Raw genomic sequence first — 18,934 nt, 5'->3', positions numbered from 1 at the left:
ATTGACAGATGTGTTTCCTTTATTTTCCTATACTCTGTGTGCAAGTTATAGTACATATGGAGAATTGCAGTTTGGAAAAAGATCAAGTAATGAGTATATTTCATAATTATACTTCGAGATTTATTTGAAATGTTGGATATTGATCATATTAATATAACTTCTTGGAATTGCTTTATTGGCTGCCTTGCCAAAGTATTGTAAAGACTGAAAACATGACTTTATTTTGTTTGCTTGTTTTAATTAATTGATTTTTTTATTAATTTTTTTCTTACATCATTGAAGTCCCCACAGTTCTCCCGCCATCTTATGACCCGTGAACTATCACCCGTGTCCCCTTATGTGCTTCCCTCCCATGTTTTGCCTTCCCCTTTGACCCCCTCCTTGGCTGTGTGCCTGAGTTCTGGGATCAGCTTGCTAGTCTTAGCTTTTTCGTGGCCTTTCATCAGGTTTCTCTATAGTCTACCTATAAGTGAGACCATCTGTATTTATCCTTTCCTTCTGACTAATTTCGGCCAGCATAATCACGTCCAGCTCCATCCATGTTGACACAAGTGACATGAGTTTGTCTTTTTGATCACTGTATAACTGAATTTTAAAGTCTTGGCATTTATAGGCAGGTAGTAATTTTTAATATAACATGAATTCTAGTTATAAGAAAAAGTTATCAGAAGATGAATTGTTAACACTGAACAGATATCCTTTCTCTTCTTAGGAGCCTCTTTCAGAATTCTCCGGGCCAAAAGAATGATGTTTTCCACTTGGATATTAAAAATGTAAGCGGCATTGGGCAGATCCTGGACTTCATGTACACTTCTCATCTAGATCTTAACCAGGACAATGTACAAGTAATGCTGGACATAGCCCAGTGTTTGCAAGTTCAAAATGTTCTGAGTCTGTGTCATACATTTTTAAAATCAACCAGTATAGACCTGCCACCTGGCATTCCATGCAATAGTACATTCCCCCTGCAAAGCGCTTTGACTCCTGATGCTAATTGTGTTGTAAATGAAAACTACCCTCATCTCCTGCAGGAGTGCTCAGCAGACGTTCAGCAGAGCAAGGTTTTGGACACATCCCATCCTCATGCTCCCCCATCAGTTAATCTTCATCATTCTCCAGGCGAAACATCCAAACAAGCCCCTGAGGCTTTAGATGGCAGCAGTGCAGAACTGCCTTTCAGACAGCCCAATTACTACTACAAACTCAGGAACTTCTATAGTAAGCAGTACTATAAACAAGTCACCTGTCCTGGTCACGAGAGGGTAATGGAGCAGCCCTTCACTTTCAGCACATCCACTGACCTCAGTGCTGTGGAAAACCAGCCCGGTGCTGTCAGTCATTCCGAATGTGTCCTGGAGTCTGCTGAGCACCTGCCTTCCAACTTCCTGGCCCAGCCTTTGAGCGAGTCGGCCCCAGACCCCGAGTCAGACAGCACATGTCAACAGCCCACCAAGCAGATGAGGCTCAAAAAGGCTATTCACCTGAAGAAACTCAATTTCCTAAAGTTACAGAAATCTGCAGAGCAGACATCTGACCCCAAATCAGATGACAGACTGGCGAAGACAGTAGGCTCTGCTGGTGAAAGTGCCGTGGAGAAAGCTAGGGGCCAAAGTGCTGAAGAAAAAGAGAGTGAAGAACTCGCCAGTTCTGAGAACTTTCATTGCACTGACGAGCTAGAGCGGCCCGAAGACCCTGCAGCCCTGGAAGAGCAGTCTCAGGCTCTTCACTCCCAGAGGCAGTACACGTGTGAATTGTGCGGGAAGCCTTTTAAACACCCAAGCAATTTGGAGCTTCACAGACGTTCTCATACAGGTACACTGATTCAGTCCCGCAGGCTCCAGGAGAGGAAGTCATGCAGATGACCAGACACCACTGCCTGCTCCTGTCTTTGTAAGAAGTTTTGCTATTGCTTGGCGATGTTACCGACATCTACCAGAAAAGTCATGTAATCTTAGCTGCTTTTTATGTTTTTGGTGACACCTTTTAAAGAATTATCTTAAAGTTGTGGTTTTTATCTTAATTAGCGTATTATCTGATAAACCATTCCTCTCTAAAGAAATACGGTAATTATTTTGATGCATTCAGAATTTCATATTCTAAAAAATATGAGCAATCTTTAGTTATCTGATTGGAATTAAATTTAACTTTTTAAAGCATAAGGTAAGCTAATTCACACTAGAAAAACTAGTGTTAATTTTTAAAAGTTTTCTTGGAAGCAATTTGAACATCACTTTTTTTTTTTTTTTTTTTTTTTTAAAGATTTATTTATTTATTTATTTATACACGCACTGGGCACAGTCAGAAGCGCGGGAGGGTGAGAGAATTCACCAGAGCCAGAGCGGGGAGCAGAGCAGGCAGAAGGACCAAAGTACACTGCTGAGGGGAGCAGCGGGCGGCAGGAGAGGTCTGCGCGCCATGTGGGATCCTCCTCTAGTGGCCAGGGAGCAGCTGGGGATCGAACCAGCACCGCAGAGGCCGCGGGCAGCTTCGCAACCCAGCGCTCAATCGCTGTGCCACCGGGGAGGCCCAACATCACATTTTTTTAAATTGTGATTTGGGAGACAGGAGGTAAACTTTTTAGTAAGTTTTAACCATTTAAATCAGCTTTACTCAATATTTTCAAATGAAGATCATTATCATTCCATTTCATACTTTGATTTTTCAGTTTTACTACCGTATATCACGCCTCCACTTTCTAAAAAGTTTACTTTTTCTAAAAGTTTCTTATACAGATGTATTGTTATATAATATATATAATATTACTTTCCTATAATTAAATACAATAACTTTAGTACGCATTATAAGTAAGTGGCTACCTGATGGGCGTGAGAGGTAACATATGCAGGCTGCCTTCCTAGTAGCTGCTGTGCAGGTGCTCACGAGGCCACGTGGCTCGTGTGGTGTTCTGTCACCTTGCAGTCCCCATTTGCTTAGTGTTTACTACCTTATTGTGTTGTTGGGATACTTTGTAACATTTGTGAAAGTCCTTTAATGTACTGGAATATAAAGTACTGTTGTGATTATTACCACTAGTGGTTCAGAACTACTCTATAGGGAGGCAGTATGGCTCAATTTTGTCCTGAAGAAATAATTTAGCTCATTCTATTTGCTTAAATTTCCTAGAGCCTAGTGATCATTGTAATTTTTATTGAAAGACTTATCTGCTTATTTTATGGAAAGCCAAACTTAAATTGTTTATTCTGAGAGCACATCTTTGAATGACTATTATCGTCACTATGGCAAAGATTTTTATTGGGGCATAAATACACTAATTGAGCCCCCACACCCCATCCTCTGTTTTGATTTCCATAGTTTCAGTTACCTGAGGTCAAATATAGTCCAAAAATATGTACAATAAGGTACTTTGAGGGAAAGATCAAATTCACATAACTTTTATCATAGTATATTGTTGTATTTGTTTTATTATTAGTTGTTGTTAATCTCTTTCTCTACCTAATTTATAAACTAAAGTTTATCATAGAGCTGTCTATAGAAAAAAGCCAGTTTCCATAGGGTTTGATACTGTCTGTGATTGCAGGCATCCCTTGGGGTCTTAGACCATAGCCCATCGGATGAGGGGGGATGCTTGTTCGCAATCAAGAAGGGCAGTAGTTTTCAAAGTAAGACCTGGCGACTCTTTCTAGGGGTCAGCGAGGCCGAAACTGTTTCTGTCATAGCATGAGGTGTTATCTGCCATTTCCTTCCCCTAGAAGTGTACAGTGGGATGGCCAAAGGCCTCGGTGTGCTGCGAAGGCAGGCCCTCACTCTGCAGGCCAATGCAGGGCCCTTCACCTGTGTCAGAAATCACTCCCCTTTCCAGTCTGGTCTAGACCTGCAAATGTAGCCCACGTAAACCAAAGCACCTTTTTTTCAGTTACTAAGATTGCAGAGGGGTCCTGAGAGCAGAGCGTTCCAGGATAGGAGTAGGGTTGAGCCTTGGAAACTGGTCACCTCTCATATCTAATAGCAGGCACCTACACTGAGTATTGTGCATCATCCCCATAGCTTCAGAGATAAATGCCGTCCTAGGATGCGGAATTAACAGGATTATAATTGCTCAGGGTCATATAAGCTCCCTCACCTTGAGGAAGCCATTAAATTGTTTCAGGAAATACCAAAATTAAAACGTGTCCATGTTTTTATGGGCTGAAGCCCAGAAAGCTAGCCAGCCCGGATATATTGTAAGAAAGGAAGTGTTTTTTAGAGAGGGACTTAATGAAACCTAATTTGAGGGGAAAGGGAAAAGGGAAGGTTTTAATCTTCAAAGTCTGTTAGAATTTGTATAGATCACAGGCACCACCTTGGCGTATGTTTTCAAACAGATCACTTTCTGGAGACTGTAGTCAGGTCTGCAGTCTCTTTGTAGTTGAGTATCATTTTTTGCATCTGTCTATACCAGATGCGGTTCTCAGAGTTGTTCAGCCAGAGATGAAGTGGTCAGGGGTCACGTCTCCCGCAGTGAGATTTTGTTTCTCAGTGTGTTTTCCCCTGGGCTGAAGGACGGGACGGGGGGGCCCTGCCGGCGCTCTCCGGAGCCCCCACCTGTGTGATGGGAACGAGCCGCTTGCTCTGCCGCAGCCGGGCGGTGAGACGAGGAGCCGGGCTGCTCGGCGAGAAAACGAGCCTTGATCTCCACCTGAAGGGAAGGGCCGTGCCTGCCGTGGGGTGGGTTCAGTGCCCGTAAATGTTGGTTTCGACGCAGGCTTATGTTTGGGGACAATTTCATTGTTCAGAGAAAAGTAAATGTAGATTTCACTTTTATCATCCCTGCTTATCATCTAAGGGGGAGAGAGCTAAGTCTAAGGAGTAGAGACTCTCCACTGTCAGCCCCCGCAGAAGGAAGCCAGGCTCTCTTCTGAAAGGTAGGACACAGGAGAGAGTCTAGACGTTTTAAACTGAAGACTGTTGTGCAAATATGACTAATGATTTTACAAGTTGTTATTTTGTTTTGTTTTAGGTGAGAAACCTTTTGAATGTAACATTTGTGGGAAACATTTCTCTCAGGTGGGAATACTCTTATTCACTGTTAATAATTGCAGACCTGAAACCTAGTGCTTGTGTTTATTGCAATTAAGACATACTTTGGGACTTGGGAGAGGAGCCCCGGATGATATCTGTAGCTTAAAAGACTTGAGACTAAATCAGGAGAACATGTTCGCAAAAACCAATTCCTGGTTCATGGCGGGGGGGCCGGAGGGGGTAAGCATTTTTCACAGCCGTGTGACTCACTCGGTGCCCTTTCCCCAGTGCTCGTCTGTTTCTGCTCTCCCGTGAGCCTCTGGCGGACCCTCCGCGCGCACCCGGAGGCTGCAGCCGCTCTGGGCCGAGCCAGGACCGGCGCCTTCTCACTGCGGCGGGGCTGTCGGTGGGCGGGCGTGGAAGCACCGCTGGTCACTCCCGGCTTTTGTGCCTCTGAGACGTGCTGATGGGCTCGCTGGCTGCTGTTCACTGTTCCCTCCTGGGGGCTGTGCCCATGTGGGCTCTAGGCATGGACTAGAGATTTCAAGTTTCAGAGAGAACTGGGGAGGCAGCAGAATGACTTTTGGGAGCTGCCTCTCCTTTGAAATGAAGGTGACCGTTGGTTACCACGTGCCAGGACTGGCCTGCAGAGTAACTAGGAGGGCAGCTGGGCATGTAGGGAGGAAGCAGCGAGTCAAGTGTTGGCACACCAGATTGGGCCTGTAGCAGAGTGTGCAGACTCTGCGTCCCTGAGGAAAGGGCTTGTGGGCCTGCCTTGATGGTGGAGTAGAAGCCTCTAGGCGGGTAAGTTTCCAGCCCCGGGAGCCCACGAGCTGCACCCTCTCCTCACTCCACAGAGCCAGCTTCTCAGTTCCCCTCCATCGGTTGCCGACACACCCAAATCTGCAACCTTAGTTACCTTTCTCTCCCCACTCCCTGTGCACAGGGATGCTCCAGGTCCTGGTACCTTCCCTCGTGTCCTCAGTGCAGGCAGGACCAAATATTTATTGAGCATTCTGGATGCTCATATGCTCTGATAGCTGAACAGTGATTTCCTCTACCTGCCACCCTGGTGGAGGCCCTGGATTCTCACACCAGCCTCCCCCGTGGGGCAGAACTTGGGCAGGCGCTCATCGGCACACGAATCTTACCCCTGGCATACTTACGCTGTGACCTTGGGCGAGCTCCCTGACCTTTCGGTACATTCAGTTTCCTTATCTGTAAAAGAAGGGAAATGAGATAAGACACCCCAATAATGTGGGAGGAATAAGTTACATAAGACATTCCGCTAGCGTGGGAGGAATAAATTGTTAGGGCTGAGTGCTGAGAACCTTGCCTGGTGCACAGTTAGCACTCAGGAAACACTATTTGCTGTTCTATTACCAACACCCATTTCCTCATCTCCTGAGTCCTCTCTGCTCTTGCAGAGTTTTCCTCGGGCGCCCCAGCCTTGTTCATCTTACTGGCTTTGGTGTCGTGGGAAAACCAGGCCTGGATTAATAAGTACATCGATTCACAATAGTCATTTCTCTGTGCCTGATCATTGTAACTCCTAAATCCGGGATACTCCTCCTTCAGTGGAAATATTCAGAGGGTTAAATGAAAACATGGACTTGAAAACTTGTGGTAACAGTGAAGTTCTGTCCTTTTGCTCGCAACCCTTCCACAGCTCTCAGTGGCGTCCACATCAAGTACCCAGTTGAGCCTCTCAGTCTGCCTTCCGCCTGCGCCCCTCCGAAATGCTGCTGCTCTCGGTCCGGGGTGGGGCTCAGGTGCTGGTATTTTTTACTACGACGATGTTGCAGGGTGGTCCTGTCCCCGCTCCAGCCCTTGCTCTGCACACTCCTTCCCCAGCCCACCGTGGGCAGCCCTGCCCGACACCACAGAAATCCTCCTCTTCGACGCTGGTGTTTGTATTTGTTGGATTTCTGTGACTGGAAAGTGGGTGGTTGCTAGTTGCACACTGCTGTCGTATTTCATAGTGAAGTGATATTTTGTGAACATGGACTGTTAAACTTCATTACGCTGGTTTAAAACTTCACTCGGCATTTGTTGCAAGTGGGCTGTATTCAAGGCCTCTGCCGTGGGGCGGAGGGGCTTATTTCTTAGACTTTGAGAAGTTTGTTGTTTCAAGCAGTAAAGCGCTGTGATGGAAATCAGTCTGGGGGGCAGCGTGGGCAAGGAAAGGGGGCACCATTTCCACCCGAAAGATGTGGTGTTTTGGGGGAGGTCCTAGCGTGTGTTGAGATAGTTTAGGGGGGGTCCTGCAGACCATTTGGCACCTGATAAGCCTAGAAGTGTCTGGCATTGTAGGTCACAGAGCAGTGTGCTGTTTCCCTGGCGATACTTCCTTAAGTAATGCTCACTAAGACCTTCATTTCGTCTGCAGTGTAATGGCCTGGACTCCGTGTTGTGGTTCCCTGGGTCCGCCGGCTCCCCTGCAGTGAGAGTGAGCTTCAGTGCAAGTGGGCCTATAAATATTTTCCTTCCTGGAAGTGTCCAAAGTCAGGACGTGTTTACCAGTAAGAGTTCATCTTTTAAACTGTATTATACTCAGTTTAGCAGGGTAACCACGGCCTGCATGAGGTCAACAGACAGTCCTAGACTGTGACAACAGAATATGCATCTTTTAATACAGCGCTGGGCGTGGTGTGTGCCCAGAGCGCAGGACGTCAGCTTCAGCCGTGTCTAGAGGAATTAGTGTCTGGAGGTCTCCTATGGGGACGAGAAGTTGGACATTGGTGCAGCCCCAGGAGAAACCAGGTAGCGATGGGTCCAGAAAATAGGAGAAGGAAGACTTGGTGCGTGTGGTTGTGTTTGGAGGGGATAGGGTGGTTTAGTCTTTCCTCGGGCAGAAACAGAAACAGTAACAGCTGGTGAGAGAGGCTGTGGAGAGGCAGGGTGTCCCCCGGCACTGCTGTCCAGGGCACGGGAATTGCGGGACACTCGCTTTGCAGGGCTGCTGAGGGACGTGCGTCGGGGCACTGGCGCCGGGTCTCATCCCGTCCGTGGTGAAAATACCAAAATACAAAATAGCAAAGGAAGACTAATTTAACGGACTGCTCCTAAGTTATTAAGTCTTCAACTCTGCGATGACACTTCAGTGCGCTCAGTGTGGAATGTCCCTTTGCCAGGGTGGTGACGTGGCTTTTGTAGCTGACGTCTCTTACTTTTCCTTTTAAAGCCTTAAAGCCTTAAAACTCCTCAGCTGCCACCATTAGAACAATACTCAGTAAAGAATAGGTGCTTGGTTGGTTCATATTTAAATACTGATGTTCACAGATATATCAACAAATAAAATATTCTTTTCTGCAACAGTTTTCAATTGGGAATTCTGACAGCTCCAGCCTAATTAAAACAGTCCTTGCCAGAAAGCATGGGCTTCCTTGCCGCCGGCCCTCCGGCGTGGCTGAGCTGCACAGCAGCTCCAGCGCTGGAGTTGGCGGACGCCCTGCATTGGCGTGTCCATCCCCTGTGTGCGCCAGGGCGGGCGGCGTCCCTCCCGGGCCCTCTGCTTGCTCTTCTGTAAAGTATGAACAGTAGCGCTTCATGAGACTCGCTGATGGTGAGGGCAGTGCTCCCTGCAGCTGCTTAGCAAAGTTCGTTCACTCACAGGAAACTTAGCGGGTGGTCTGCTCGCACTGTTAGTACTGCTTGCTGGGGTTTTTAAAGATCTAACCGAGGTCACTTCTGAGACATGGCCTGTGTACTTTACATGTAGTTAATACTAGAGTGTATCAACATTCACCAAAAATACACTTGTCTAAAGGTCAAGTTTGCTATGTAATTGGATATAAATTACCTGAATATATTATTGAATCTTTCCATTATTTAATCTGTTTTAATACCACTTATTAGACCAATATGTGCTCCTTTTTATCATTATACTTTCCAATATTAGAGAAATATTTTAAAGGTTCTTTTTTTTCTTTTAAAGGTTCTTTTTTTTCTTTTCTTTGGCTACTACATATTATATAATTAGGTGGAAGACCCTTCTGTTTTATTTCCTTTGAAAACAAGTGTTATGCGTTATTTTAAAAGGGGAAATGCAGCCTGGCTGAGTTAGTTAACTCAAAGAACACATTTCAATCATATTACATAGTTTACAAAACAAATTGAAAAGAGGGATCTAAATAACTTAACAGCTGAGCAGATGGTACTATTCAAATTGTTACTAACTGGTAAGCTCCTCTGAAATTGGAAATGACTGATTCAGTTTAGTGGTTAGTGGTGCAACTTGGCTCCAGTGGCTGCACAGCAGGAAAAACAGTATGTGCAGGGTTTGGTACTATCTGGTATTTCAGCATCCCTGGGGGCCTTGAGCCATGACCACCTGGAGAAGGAGGGGTCACTGCAGCGGACACAAGCTCATCATGCTGAGAAGCTGCCTGCACCGAGGCTTTCACTCATGAAAGATAAAAGCTTAGACTCACCAATGAGTAGTAATTTCTGGCTCAACTTGGTAACTGGAGCAACAAATCCTTTGATCCAAATCTTAGTTTTTCACATAAAAAATAGAGCAATACCAGTTACCTAGGGCAGATTGGTAACCCATGTAAAGGCCTCAATAGTTCAGATGTGTATTGCTTGTTGACACTTAGTACCTAGTTGTATTAATAGTCATTCCATTAAAAGCTGGCTGTTTCACAGTGTTTCATCACATTTTTTTTCTCCTTGACTATCTAAAATAAACCTGAGTTGTTTTCTAACCCATGTTTATCATGTTCTGAAAGTGACTATCTAATCCAGACACTGATAGATAAAAAGAATCTTCTGTGTTACCTAATATAAGATACACAAACATTTTTTCTACTTGTAAGTTTCCACTTCTCAGGTAGATTTCAGCCCCATCTTCAAACCTAGAACCATGAACTATCTCTACATTTCATTTAAAAGACAGTTTGTAGATTCACAAAGCCACATTTGTTACTTGGGCCGGTACTACTGTTCATCTCCCTTAGGGGCTTACTTTGTGCATGATGCCTGTGCACTCTTACCCCTGGGTTTGGTCATACAGTTCAGTGTTTTTTGGGAAGAGAACACTATCAGAATTTAAGTAGGGGAAATGACAGGTTGAGACTGTTAACTTACAGCAGTGGAAGATTTTGTTTCCGTGTTTTATTTTGACGCATTAACCAATAACTTAAATATCTGAGATGTTTCCAATTTTAATTTTACTGTACTTTAGGTGATTTCACATGGATTTCCTATTGATCATTACATGGGAATCTTGTGCTTTCCATTTCAATAGATTACGCTTTATAAAGCCCTAATTTTGGAAATTAGGAACATAGCAGGCCTTGTAACCAGGTGATAGGGTTAGGCTTCTGACTGGCACTTTGGCACAAACATGTCATGACCCCTGAGGAAACATTTCCTTCTTTATGAACAAAAGTAGGTTTAGTAGAAAAAGTGAAGACTGAAATAATCAAGGACAAGTGCTACTTTTTCCCCCCAAAATGATGCATTTGCTGTCCAAGTTAAACAGATAGCAAAGTGAAATATATCAAGGTCTGTTTGAAATAAAAGCTTGTCAGCCATGAGGTGGTCTCCACAGGGCATGGGCCCTGCTTAAAGGGCCTTAGCGCAGTGTGTGCCCAAGACAGCCAGGCCTGGCTCTCGGGGCACATGCTGGCAGGGGCACTCCCCTGAGTTGGCACTGGGCCAGTCCTTAGTCACCTTACATAGGTGGAGGCCAGTCTGTGTTTGGAAGTTGGACTGGAACCAGGCTAAAGCTGTCAGTTTTCCTTTTGAATTTATATAACCTTAAAAAAAAATAAAAACCTTTCAATATTGGTATGCTTTTCTCTTCTGTGCAGGCAGGCAACTTGCAGACTCATTTACGTCGACATTCTGGTGAAAAGCCGTACATCTGCGAGATCTGTGGCAAGAGGTCAGTGCTGGGCTTGTTCCCTGGAGTAGGGAGCAGCTGGCTGGGTGGTTTTGAGAATGGGGGCCCCTCTAGGGAGCAGGAGCCACCTGCGGGCTCGCCCTCGGGGCATGCTGGGGAAGGGACTTGTGGGAACCGCTGAAAGAAAGGCTAAGTAAAAGGAAATCTAGGACAGAAGTCTTAGGGAATGGGATTTTACATAAGATTCTTATTTTATGCTAAAATTTCCATTTAGTCCAAAAATGTCTATTAAGAAGCTTAATGCCCCTACGGAGGCGACTGTCCAGTGGGGGAAGTGAGACCTGTAGCCTGAGAGCCTAGACTCCAAGCAGGGTAGGAAGGCCCTAGGGGAGGCCCGTGAAGGACTGGGGGGCACTCAGCGGCAGGAGGGACGGGACCAACCTGGAGGCAGGTGGGAACGTGATCTGGGGTGGGAGACTTGATGTGAACAGTCTTATTCCGGAGACGGTCTGAAGCCTGAAGATTGTCCGTCTGAGGTCCACACAGGGTGGCCTGCAACATCGGCCTTGGCCCTGTGCTCGGGTCCCGTGTCATCTAGCAGTCAGGCCTAGGATAGCAGGCATCACCCTGGACTACCCCAGTTACACAGCTTTTATTCATTGGATTGTTGATGCAGTCAACGTTTATTTATTACGTACCCGCTGTATGCCAGGTACTGTGAAGGGGATAGGGACATAAACAGTACGGATTCTCTGCCTCTGATAAGTGCATACTCCGGTCTGGTGGGAAGAACTGGCATGGGCACAAAGTCCGTTCCTGTTCCTGCCCTGGGGACACAGCAAGGCACTCCTCTGGTTCAGTTCCAGGAGAGCATTGGTCTCTGCCCACGGTAGGCAACAGAGAAAGTACAGCTGCCTGACCTTGCAGGTTTGTTTCTGCTGCAGCTGCCTGAATCCTGAAAACCCATTTCAGTGCTCAGCCCCAGGCCCTGCTCATGGCGGGTGCCTTAGCATAAACCCCGCTGTGCAGTCAGTGCCTCCAAAACTGTTCTGCCCAGGGTTTTAAACATGGACCTTCTGAGCTCCACTAACGAGTAAGACTTGCATTTGAAATCCTGGCTCTGGGCCACATCTTCCTCCACATGTGCCACTATTCTGTCAAGCGCATAGAAGGAGCAGAGGTCCCAACGCCCAAGGTCCTGGGTTGGTATGACACCCTGAGTCAAATTAGTGACCCTCCATAAAAGAAGAATTAGGGGCCTCCCTGGTGGCGCAAGGGGTTAAGCATCTCACTATGAAGCAGTCCGAAGCCACTGCAGCACAAGTTCAATCCCCAGGCAGCCAGAGAGCAACCCATAAGGCACAGCAGACCTCTGCTGTCTCCCCGCTGCTCCCCTCAGCAGTGTGTTTCAGTCCGTCTGCCTGTTCTGCTCCCCACTCTATCTCTGGTGAATCCTCTCACCCCGCGCATCTGGCCTGTACCCCAGCTCTTGGATGCATAAATAAATCTTTAAAAAAAAAAAAGAATTAATGAAACTAGGTGGAGAAGTATGTTTTAGAACTGTGTAACGTTTTCTTTCTTAAAAAAAAAAAATTTAAATACACGTTTCAGTTGAAATCAGGCCACTTCTGATTACATTCTGAGAGGCTGTGGGGAACATTCATGGCCTCCCTCAATGCCTCGCAGTCACACAGATTCGCAGTAAGGTAGAAAGGCTCTTAATGGAATTTCCAAATTCATCCCAGGTTTGCCGCCTCTGGTGATGTCCAGCGTCACATTATTATTCACTCGGGAGAGAAGCCGCACTTGTGTGACATCTGTGGTCGAGGTACAGCTGAGCGTCTTCCTTTTTCTGTAAGATTACTGAGGAAACCGTTCTCAGCCCTCCCGCCTCATGCCTGCGCTCTCTCGCCAGGGTTCAGTAACTTCAGTAACTTGAAGGAGCACAAGAAGACGCACACGGCTGACAAAGTCTTCACCTGCGACGAGTGCGGCAAGTCCTTCAACATGCAGCGGAAGCTGGTGAAGCACAGGATCCGGCACACGGGCGAGCGGCCTTACAGCTGTGCCGCCTGCGGTGAGTTTCCCGCCGGGACCCCCAGGCCCCTCCTCGCCCTCCCGGCCCGGAGGGTGCCGGTCTCCATTCTTACTCCGCCATTGGCTGGCTTGGGGTCTGAATAGGTCACCCCTCTTTCTCATAGGGGAGGTGGAGTAATGCTAATCTAGACCACCTCCTGTGGTGTCGCCTCAGTCATTGCTTCGTCACGCAGCAGGCCTAGACCGAGGCTTCGGGGTGTCTGCCTCTGCCCTGGGGTGCTGTGCGCAGAGATGACCGAACCACATCCCAGGTTCGCGTGCTGGCGCCGGGGGTTGTGCGGGGCGGTGGGAGAGCCCAGGAGGGGGTAGGTGGGGCCGGGGGACTTGCTGCGGCAGCCTCAGGGTCCGTAGGGGGGCTGAAGCCATGTATCAGAAAGCAGAGTCCACTTTATGGGCATCTTTATGGGCATTTTGACACATTGGTGAAGGCAAGGGGGGTGCTGGCAGCCCTGTTTGGAGTATGCCCAGGCAAGGAGGTGGAGACACCAGGAAGCCCCGGATACGTGGAGCCCGGGATGCCCGAGTCTGCGCGTGTACACGCATGTGCCCGCAGCGGTGCCTGAGCGTGCTCACTGGCCCAGGGGGCTGCTGAGTGACCGTTTCTGTGGTGGCCTGTTTGGAGCACATGGGGAAATGCTGAGTCTGGCTGTGGGGAGCCTGGAACTGGGGCACTGTTCAGAGAGGCTTGTGCTGATTGTAATTAGAATCTAAAATAGGGCAGGAGTTCAGGGACGTAACCAGAGGCAGCTTGGTTTTCTCTCCCACTTAAATTGTGTACAGATCTGAATACAAGTTCAGGCCACTCCATGGCAATTCAAAATAAAATGGCATCACATCATATCGTGACTGCAGTCTCCAGTGACTCATTCAGCACGTCCATCCCAAATCACCCAGCCGTCAGCTTGATTGGAAGTGAAATTTTTTCTTCCCTTCCCAGCTGGGTCCTGCTGCTAACAAAGGATCCCTGCCCTTTCCTCCCCCTCCCCCAAGGGCGGCCCGCCCAGGAGGAAAGGGGGAGGAGCTTAGAGAACCAGAAGGTTCTTCCATGCGACAGGCTGCTTTTTAGCAGGTCTGTTGAATTCCCCACACCATGAAGTCCACCCACTTAAAGCGAGCGACTTAGTGGTTTGGTGTATTCAGAGCTGGGCGACCTGCGCCACGCTCTAACCCTAGAACATTTTGGTTGTGCCCCAGGCGTAGCCCCCACCCGCAAGCAGTCCTCCCCGTGCCCAGCCCAGCCCTCGGCAGCCACCAACCTGCTGTCCTCGCCACGGGGGTGCCTTTCTGGGCGGCCGTGCCCCGCGGGGCTCCGCCGCCACGTCCCTCCCTCCCCAGGTCCGCTGTGAGCTCGCGGGCGTGGATGTGAATGGACGGGACGGCTTTATTTTCTTGGGGTCAGAACGCAGATCACTCTCAAGGTGGCTTCATGTCGTGGGTTTTGTGTTCCAAGCTTCTCCTTCCCTGTCTTCCCTTCTCTTTTCCCTTCATCTCCCTGTCTCCCCTCCTCCCTCCCCCTGCCCCTTCCTGCTGCCCGCCCCGCCCCGGCGCGTGGCTTCTGCTGGGCCTTTTCCTCCACCCCACTCCTCCAGCCGTGGGCTCTGAGGGGACCCCTCCAGCCATCCTCTCAGCTGGACCTGAAATGGCCGCTGGCTCGCCCGCGTGCCCGCCTCCCCGGGAGCACTCCCATCAGCGCGGTGGGGGCTGCAGGCCCAGGCCAGTGCAGATGTCAGCGTTTCTCCCCTGACATGTCCCACCCGTGTCCTCCGAGGGGACACAGCCTGCCGCCCTCTCTCGCCTGCCCTGCTGTCCCAGCGGGAGCTCTGGAGGCAGATATTTACGCATAGTAAAGCACCCAAAAGTGATGATCCCCTCTTGCCCTTTAACCCTATTGCTGAGAATTTATTTTAACCATGAAAGGAAAGATGTGAGTAGGAGACCAGGTGTAGCAGCCAACAGGTGAAGCAGGCCCCAGGCGCAGCCGTGAGTCTGGCCGATGACTCCTCATGCCCGTGAGGGGCTGGGCCTGGCGGTGCGGGCAGCAGGCGAGAGTAGTGTGGCGGGCTCAGCGCTTTCTGTGTGAGAAAAAGTGCCCAGAACAGAACACATGGATGTTGAAATCTAGTTTGATGGTTCGCATTGTTCCCCTTGCTGACGAGGGCCGAAGAGCGGGCATCGGGATGGGGCCGCGGGCACAGGAGAACGCCCCAGGTGCACTCCAGAAGGGCCGGTGCGTCCGGCTTCTGTCAGCTCGTTGACTGAGTTCTCTCCTAGATCCGCTGCCCGCGTCTCACAACAGGGAGAGCAGACCGGCCCTCGAGAAGCCTGCGCAGGATTAAAAGAATGCTCACACGCCTTAGAAAAGATGTTTCTAAATTACAGGTTGGCCGCGTCACATTTATGAAAATTTTAACTAAACTGCCGACATTTCCCGCACAGGGAGCAGGCGCGCACCAGTCTCCCCACACGGTGCTCCTGTGCGGGGCATCTGCTCTGGAGGCCTGCCCTGAGTGCTGCAGGTCTGAAGGCTGCAGGTTGGCACGGTGGCGACTGAGGAGGAAGAGTTCTGGAACCAGAGGGTAACGCGGGCTGACCCAGCTCACGTTACAGCAGAGTCTTGGGGTGCCTCCACCAGAGACTCCCCCAGGATGACCTTTTCTGAAGAGATCCCTTTTTCTTTTCCCAGGGAAATGTTTTGGGGGCTCTGGTGACCTCCGCAGGCACGTGCGCACTCACACCGGGGAGAAGCCGTACACGTGTGAGATCTGTAACAAGTGCTTCACCCGCTCGGCCGTGCTCCGGCGGCACCGGAAGATGCACTGCACGGCCGACGACGAGGGCCCCGACGCGCTGGAGGAGCTGGCTCAGGCCGTCGAGCCCCCCGACCTGGAGCGGTCTCGGAGCTCTGACTCCTTTTCCCAAGACGTGTCTGTGGCCTTGATGCCCGTGTCTGTCAAGCTCCCCGCCCACGCTGTGGAGGACCCGGTCACAGAATTTGACAGCCACGTGGCTGGCTCCTACTGTAAGTTCCGGCCCATGGGTCCACCTCATGGGGTCAGCGACCAGGACAAGCTCAGTCTGGACCCCATCAAACTTCCGAAGCCCCAGATGCAAGCGCAGCATCAGGCCTACGCTTACCCAGATGTGGATGCTGCGGCCAGCGACGAGCCCCTGCAGGCCGACAGCATGTCCATGATCCGCTCCTCGCTGGCCGCCTTGGACAGTCACTGCGGTGACCCCCTGGGCAGCCGGGCGTCTGCCACCACTTACAGGACCTCCGAAGGACAGTTCTTCTCCAGCATGACCCTGTGGGGGCTCGCGATGAAGACGCTGCAGAACGAGGGCGAGTTGGACCAGTGAGGTCCTCTGGCAGCATTTCCCAGCGCCGGGCTTTCCCTCACTGCCGCAGCCCGCTGTCGGGCTCTCGGGGCAAGTGCTTTCCACCAGCCTTCCTCCAAGAGTCCTTGTCCGTTTTGCTCCTGGTGGCAGCGGATCACGGGGAGCTCTTGAGTTCAGGGTTTGGGAAGAAAGGCCTGGGTTCGGGAAGCAGACACGGAGCGGAAGGCACGCAGCACAGCACCCAGAGGCTGCGGAACCACCTCCCTGACGACAGCAGACGTGGCCGGATGGGGAGTCTGCGTCAACTACCGTACAAGACCGTACGGTCTTGTTAAAGGGAAACACGAATGTAGGACATGCTATTTTTGCATTTTCACACAACTGAAGTTTTTGTAGCATTTTGTACTTTTATTTGCAAAAGATTTTATTTGTATATGAAACTTATAATTTAACTTGAATAAATGAAATTTGCTTTTCTGTATACTGTTGTGTTTCCTTCCACACTCTTACTAACCTAAAGGTGATAGTGGTATAAAAACTTAGCAACAAGGGTTCCCCCTGCCAGGATGAACACTGGCTTCAGTGCTGCGGTCCTGGAACATTGGATCCAGAAGCCATCAGAACAAGCTGATCCTGCCTGCCTCTTGCTGGCTGGGCCCCAGCAGATCACTCAGTCTCTCAGAATCTTCTCTGGTTCTCTGTCCTGCAGTATGAAATCACCCGTCCAGCACGCCTCCCAGGCTCAGGTGATTCCATCATCTGCTTAGAAACACCTGCCCAGGATCTGGTTGCCTGATGGGGCTTCCTAAATGCGCATGTCCCCTTGCATCTCCCTGTAAGGCCTGCTGGCCTCTGAGAATGTGGGGCCTGGTGTGTGAAAACACGCTACCTTTGCGGCACATCGTAGTTTGCTTTGTACTAAGGATTAGTGTGTTTGAAAGCTCCCTAGACACTACCAGCCGTCATTTCAGAAATAGCGATCAGCCAGTGAAAAGCTGGTGAATATAAAACAGGACAAGCCCAGAGACCAAGGTTAACCTTGTTAGTGGGTCCTCAGCTCAGTTAAGAATGCAGGACATAGGGCCTCCTGGTGCCACTGGGGTTAACGTCTCAGCACTAATCAAGCTATCGCCAGCCACTGTGTCATGAGTTCGATCCCTGACCAGGGAGCTACCCACACAGCGCAGCAGACCTCTCCTGTCTGCCTGCTGCTCCCCTCAGCAGTGTATCTCAGTGGATCTGCCTGTTCTGCTCCCCACCCTGTCTCTGGTGAGTCTTCTCACACACACCTCTGGCCTACATCCCAGTTCTTGTATGCATGAATAAATTAAAAAATCTAAAAAAAAGAAGAATGCAGGGCATAACCCCAAAACAGACAAACAATGAAAATAGCTATTTATATAGGGAGTGAGAAAAGGGAGGGATTATTAGCATGTGCCAGATGCCACCTGTCCTACCCCAGATAATGCCCAATAGCAGAGAGTGAGGTCCAAGCCTAAGCCACACGTGGCGGCTGGTTGCTTCTCCCATCATGTCTCACTGACCAAACACAAGCCTGCGCTTTCCCATCAGCCCCACAGCACATTGGGTGTGTAAGAGGAACAGTCAGGAGCCACCGAGTGACACTCATGGCCAACTCAATGGTAGGGGGTGGAGTCACCCCCTCTGGGGATGGTACTGATGGGGAGCGTCCCACCATCTTGCCTAAGCGACTTTAGCTTGGGCCTTGGTCTCTGCTCAGAGGAGTCTCTGTCTTGGTTCTCCCTTTTCTCTTTGTGTATGTAAATCCTTTTGTTTCTCCCCATGTGTCCTGTCTGATAGTCTGAAGCATGTGGATGAGGGCCCACAAACTGGGTCAGCCTAGTTCCCCCAGGTTTGCTCCACTTCAGGTGGAGTCTGGAAAGCCCCACCTCCTGCATTGAGGTGGGTATGATCTGCACCCACTGGCTTGGCAGTTGCCTCTCACTGTTCCTCGTACAAGTAACATTTCCATGACAAACCACAGTTGCACAGCAGAACATCCGCTTTGAAGTCAGAGTCCGGTTCATTCCTGGTTCTGGCCATTTTCTGCACGGCAGTCTGGGCGCAGGCATTTATTACCCTCTTGCCACAGACGGAAAACCCTGGGCCCCCCATGGGCTTGGCACCCTGTGCGAGAACATGCAGGTGAGCAAGTGGAATCTCAGTGAACTTGACTCCCCATCCGTCCTCCAGCACCTCTTCCCAGCTCTTTCCTCTGGCACCCCGGCCCTCGTCCTCCCCACGACGGCCTCCTGCCCCCTCGGCCACGCTCTCTTCCATTCTCTCGCATCCTTCGCGTCCCTGTCCGTCCCCTTCCTCAGCGAACCCCTCTGGCCCATCGTGCCATTACCGGCCTCTAGACTCGGTCCAGCTTCCCCGGTGAACTTCCCCGCCTGCGATACCTGCCCGTGCCCGCGGCTCCTGCACGCGGAGGGCTGGGCCATGCCGGGGAGAGGCAGCCGTTCTCCGGTTCCTAGCGAGCGCTTGGTGCTGCTGGCATCCTTCCCTGAGGACCGCTTCACACCTTTGCTTCCCTAACCTCTGCGCCTCCTCGCCCGCCCTCCCAGGCGTGGTCTTGCGCCCCGTTTCTCCGAAAACCTAGAAGCAAATAGGAAGCCGCCTCCCTCAAGCTACCAGCACCTTCCAGCCTTGGAGAGGGTAACCCCACCT

The 18,934-nt window shown here is 49.9% G+C and overlaps 1 protein-coding gene across 6 annotated transcripts in view; it reads left to right on the top strand.

Annotated features, from left to right (window-relative positions):
• Nucleotides 1-16,690, top strand: part of ZBTB49 (zinc finger and BTB domain containing 49) — a 41,695-nt gene extending 25,005 nt beyond the window's left edge. For 5 of the 6 annotated variants that reach the window (XM_054688078.1, XM_037530442.2, XM_037530443.2 and 2 more), the window contains 6 exons: nt 713-1,812; nt 4,958-5,004; nt 10,779-10,852; nt 12,556-12,638; nt 12,726-12,887; nt 15,591-16,690. In XM_054688078.1, coding sequence (XP_054544053.1) covers nt 713-1,812; nt 4,958-5,004; nt 10,779-10,852; nt 12,556-12,638; nt 12,726-12,887; nt 15,591-16,264 — 2,140 coding nt within the window. In that variant the 3' untranslated portion in view covers nt 16,265-16,690. The remainder of the gene's footprint in view (nt 1-712; nt 1,813-4,957; nt 5,005-10,778; nt 10,853-12,555; nt 12,639-12,725; nt 12,888-15,590) is intronic. The other variant, XM_037530445.2, reaches the window with a different exon arrangement.
• The last annotated feature ends 2,244 nt before the right edge of the window (nt 16,691-18,934 follow it).

Source organism: Talpa occidentalis, unplaced genomic scaffold (genome assembly GCF_014898055.3).
Source record: "Talpa occidentalis isolate TD23 unplaced genomic scaffold, MPIMG_talOcc4v2.1 talOcc4.6, whole genome shotgun sequence".
Classification (NCBI taxonomy): domain Eukaryota; kingdom Metazoa; phylum Chordata; class Mammalia; order Eulipotyphla; family Talpidae; genus Talpa; species Talpa occidentalis.
Note: the sequence above shows the minus strand (reverse complement) of the source record. Positions and strands in the feature narration are given on the sequence as shown.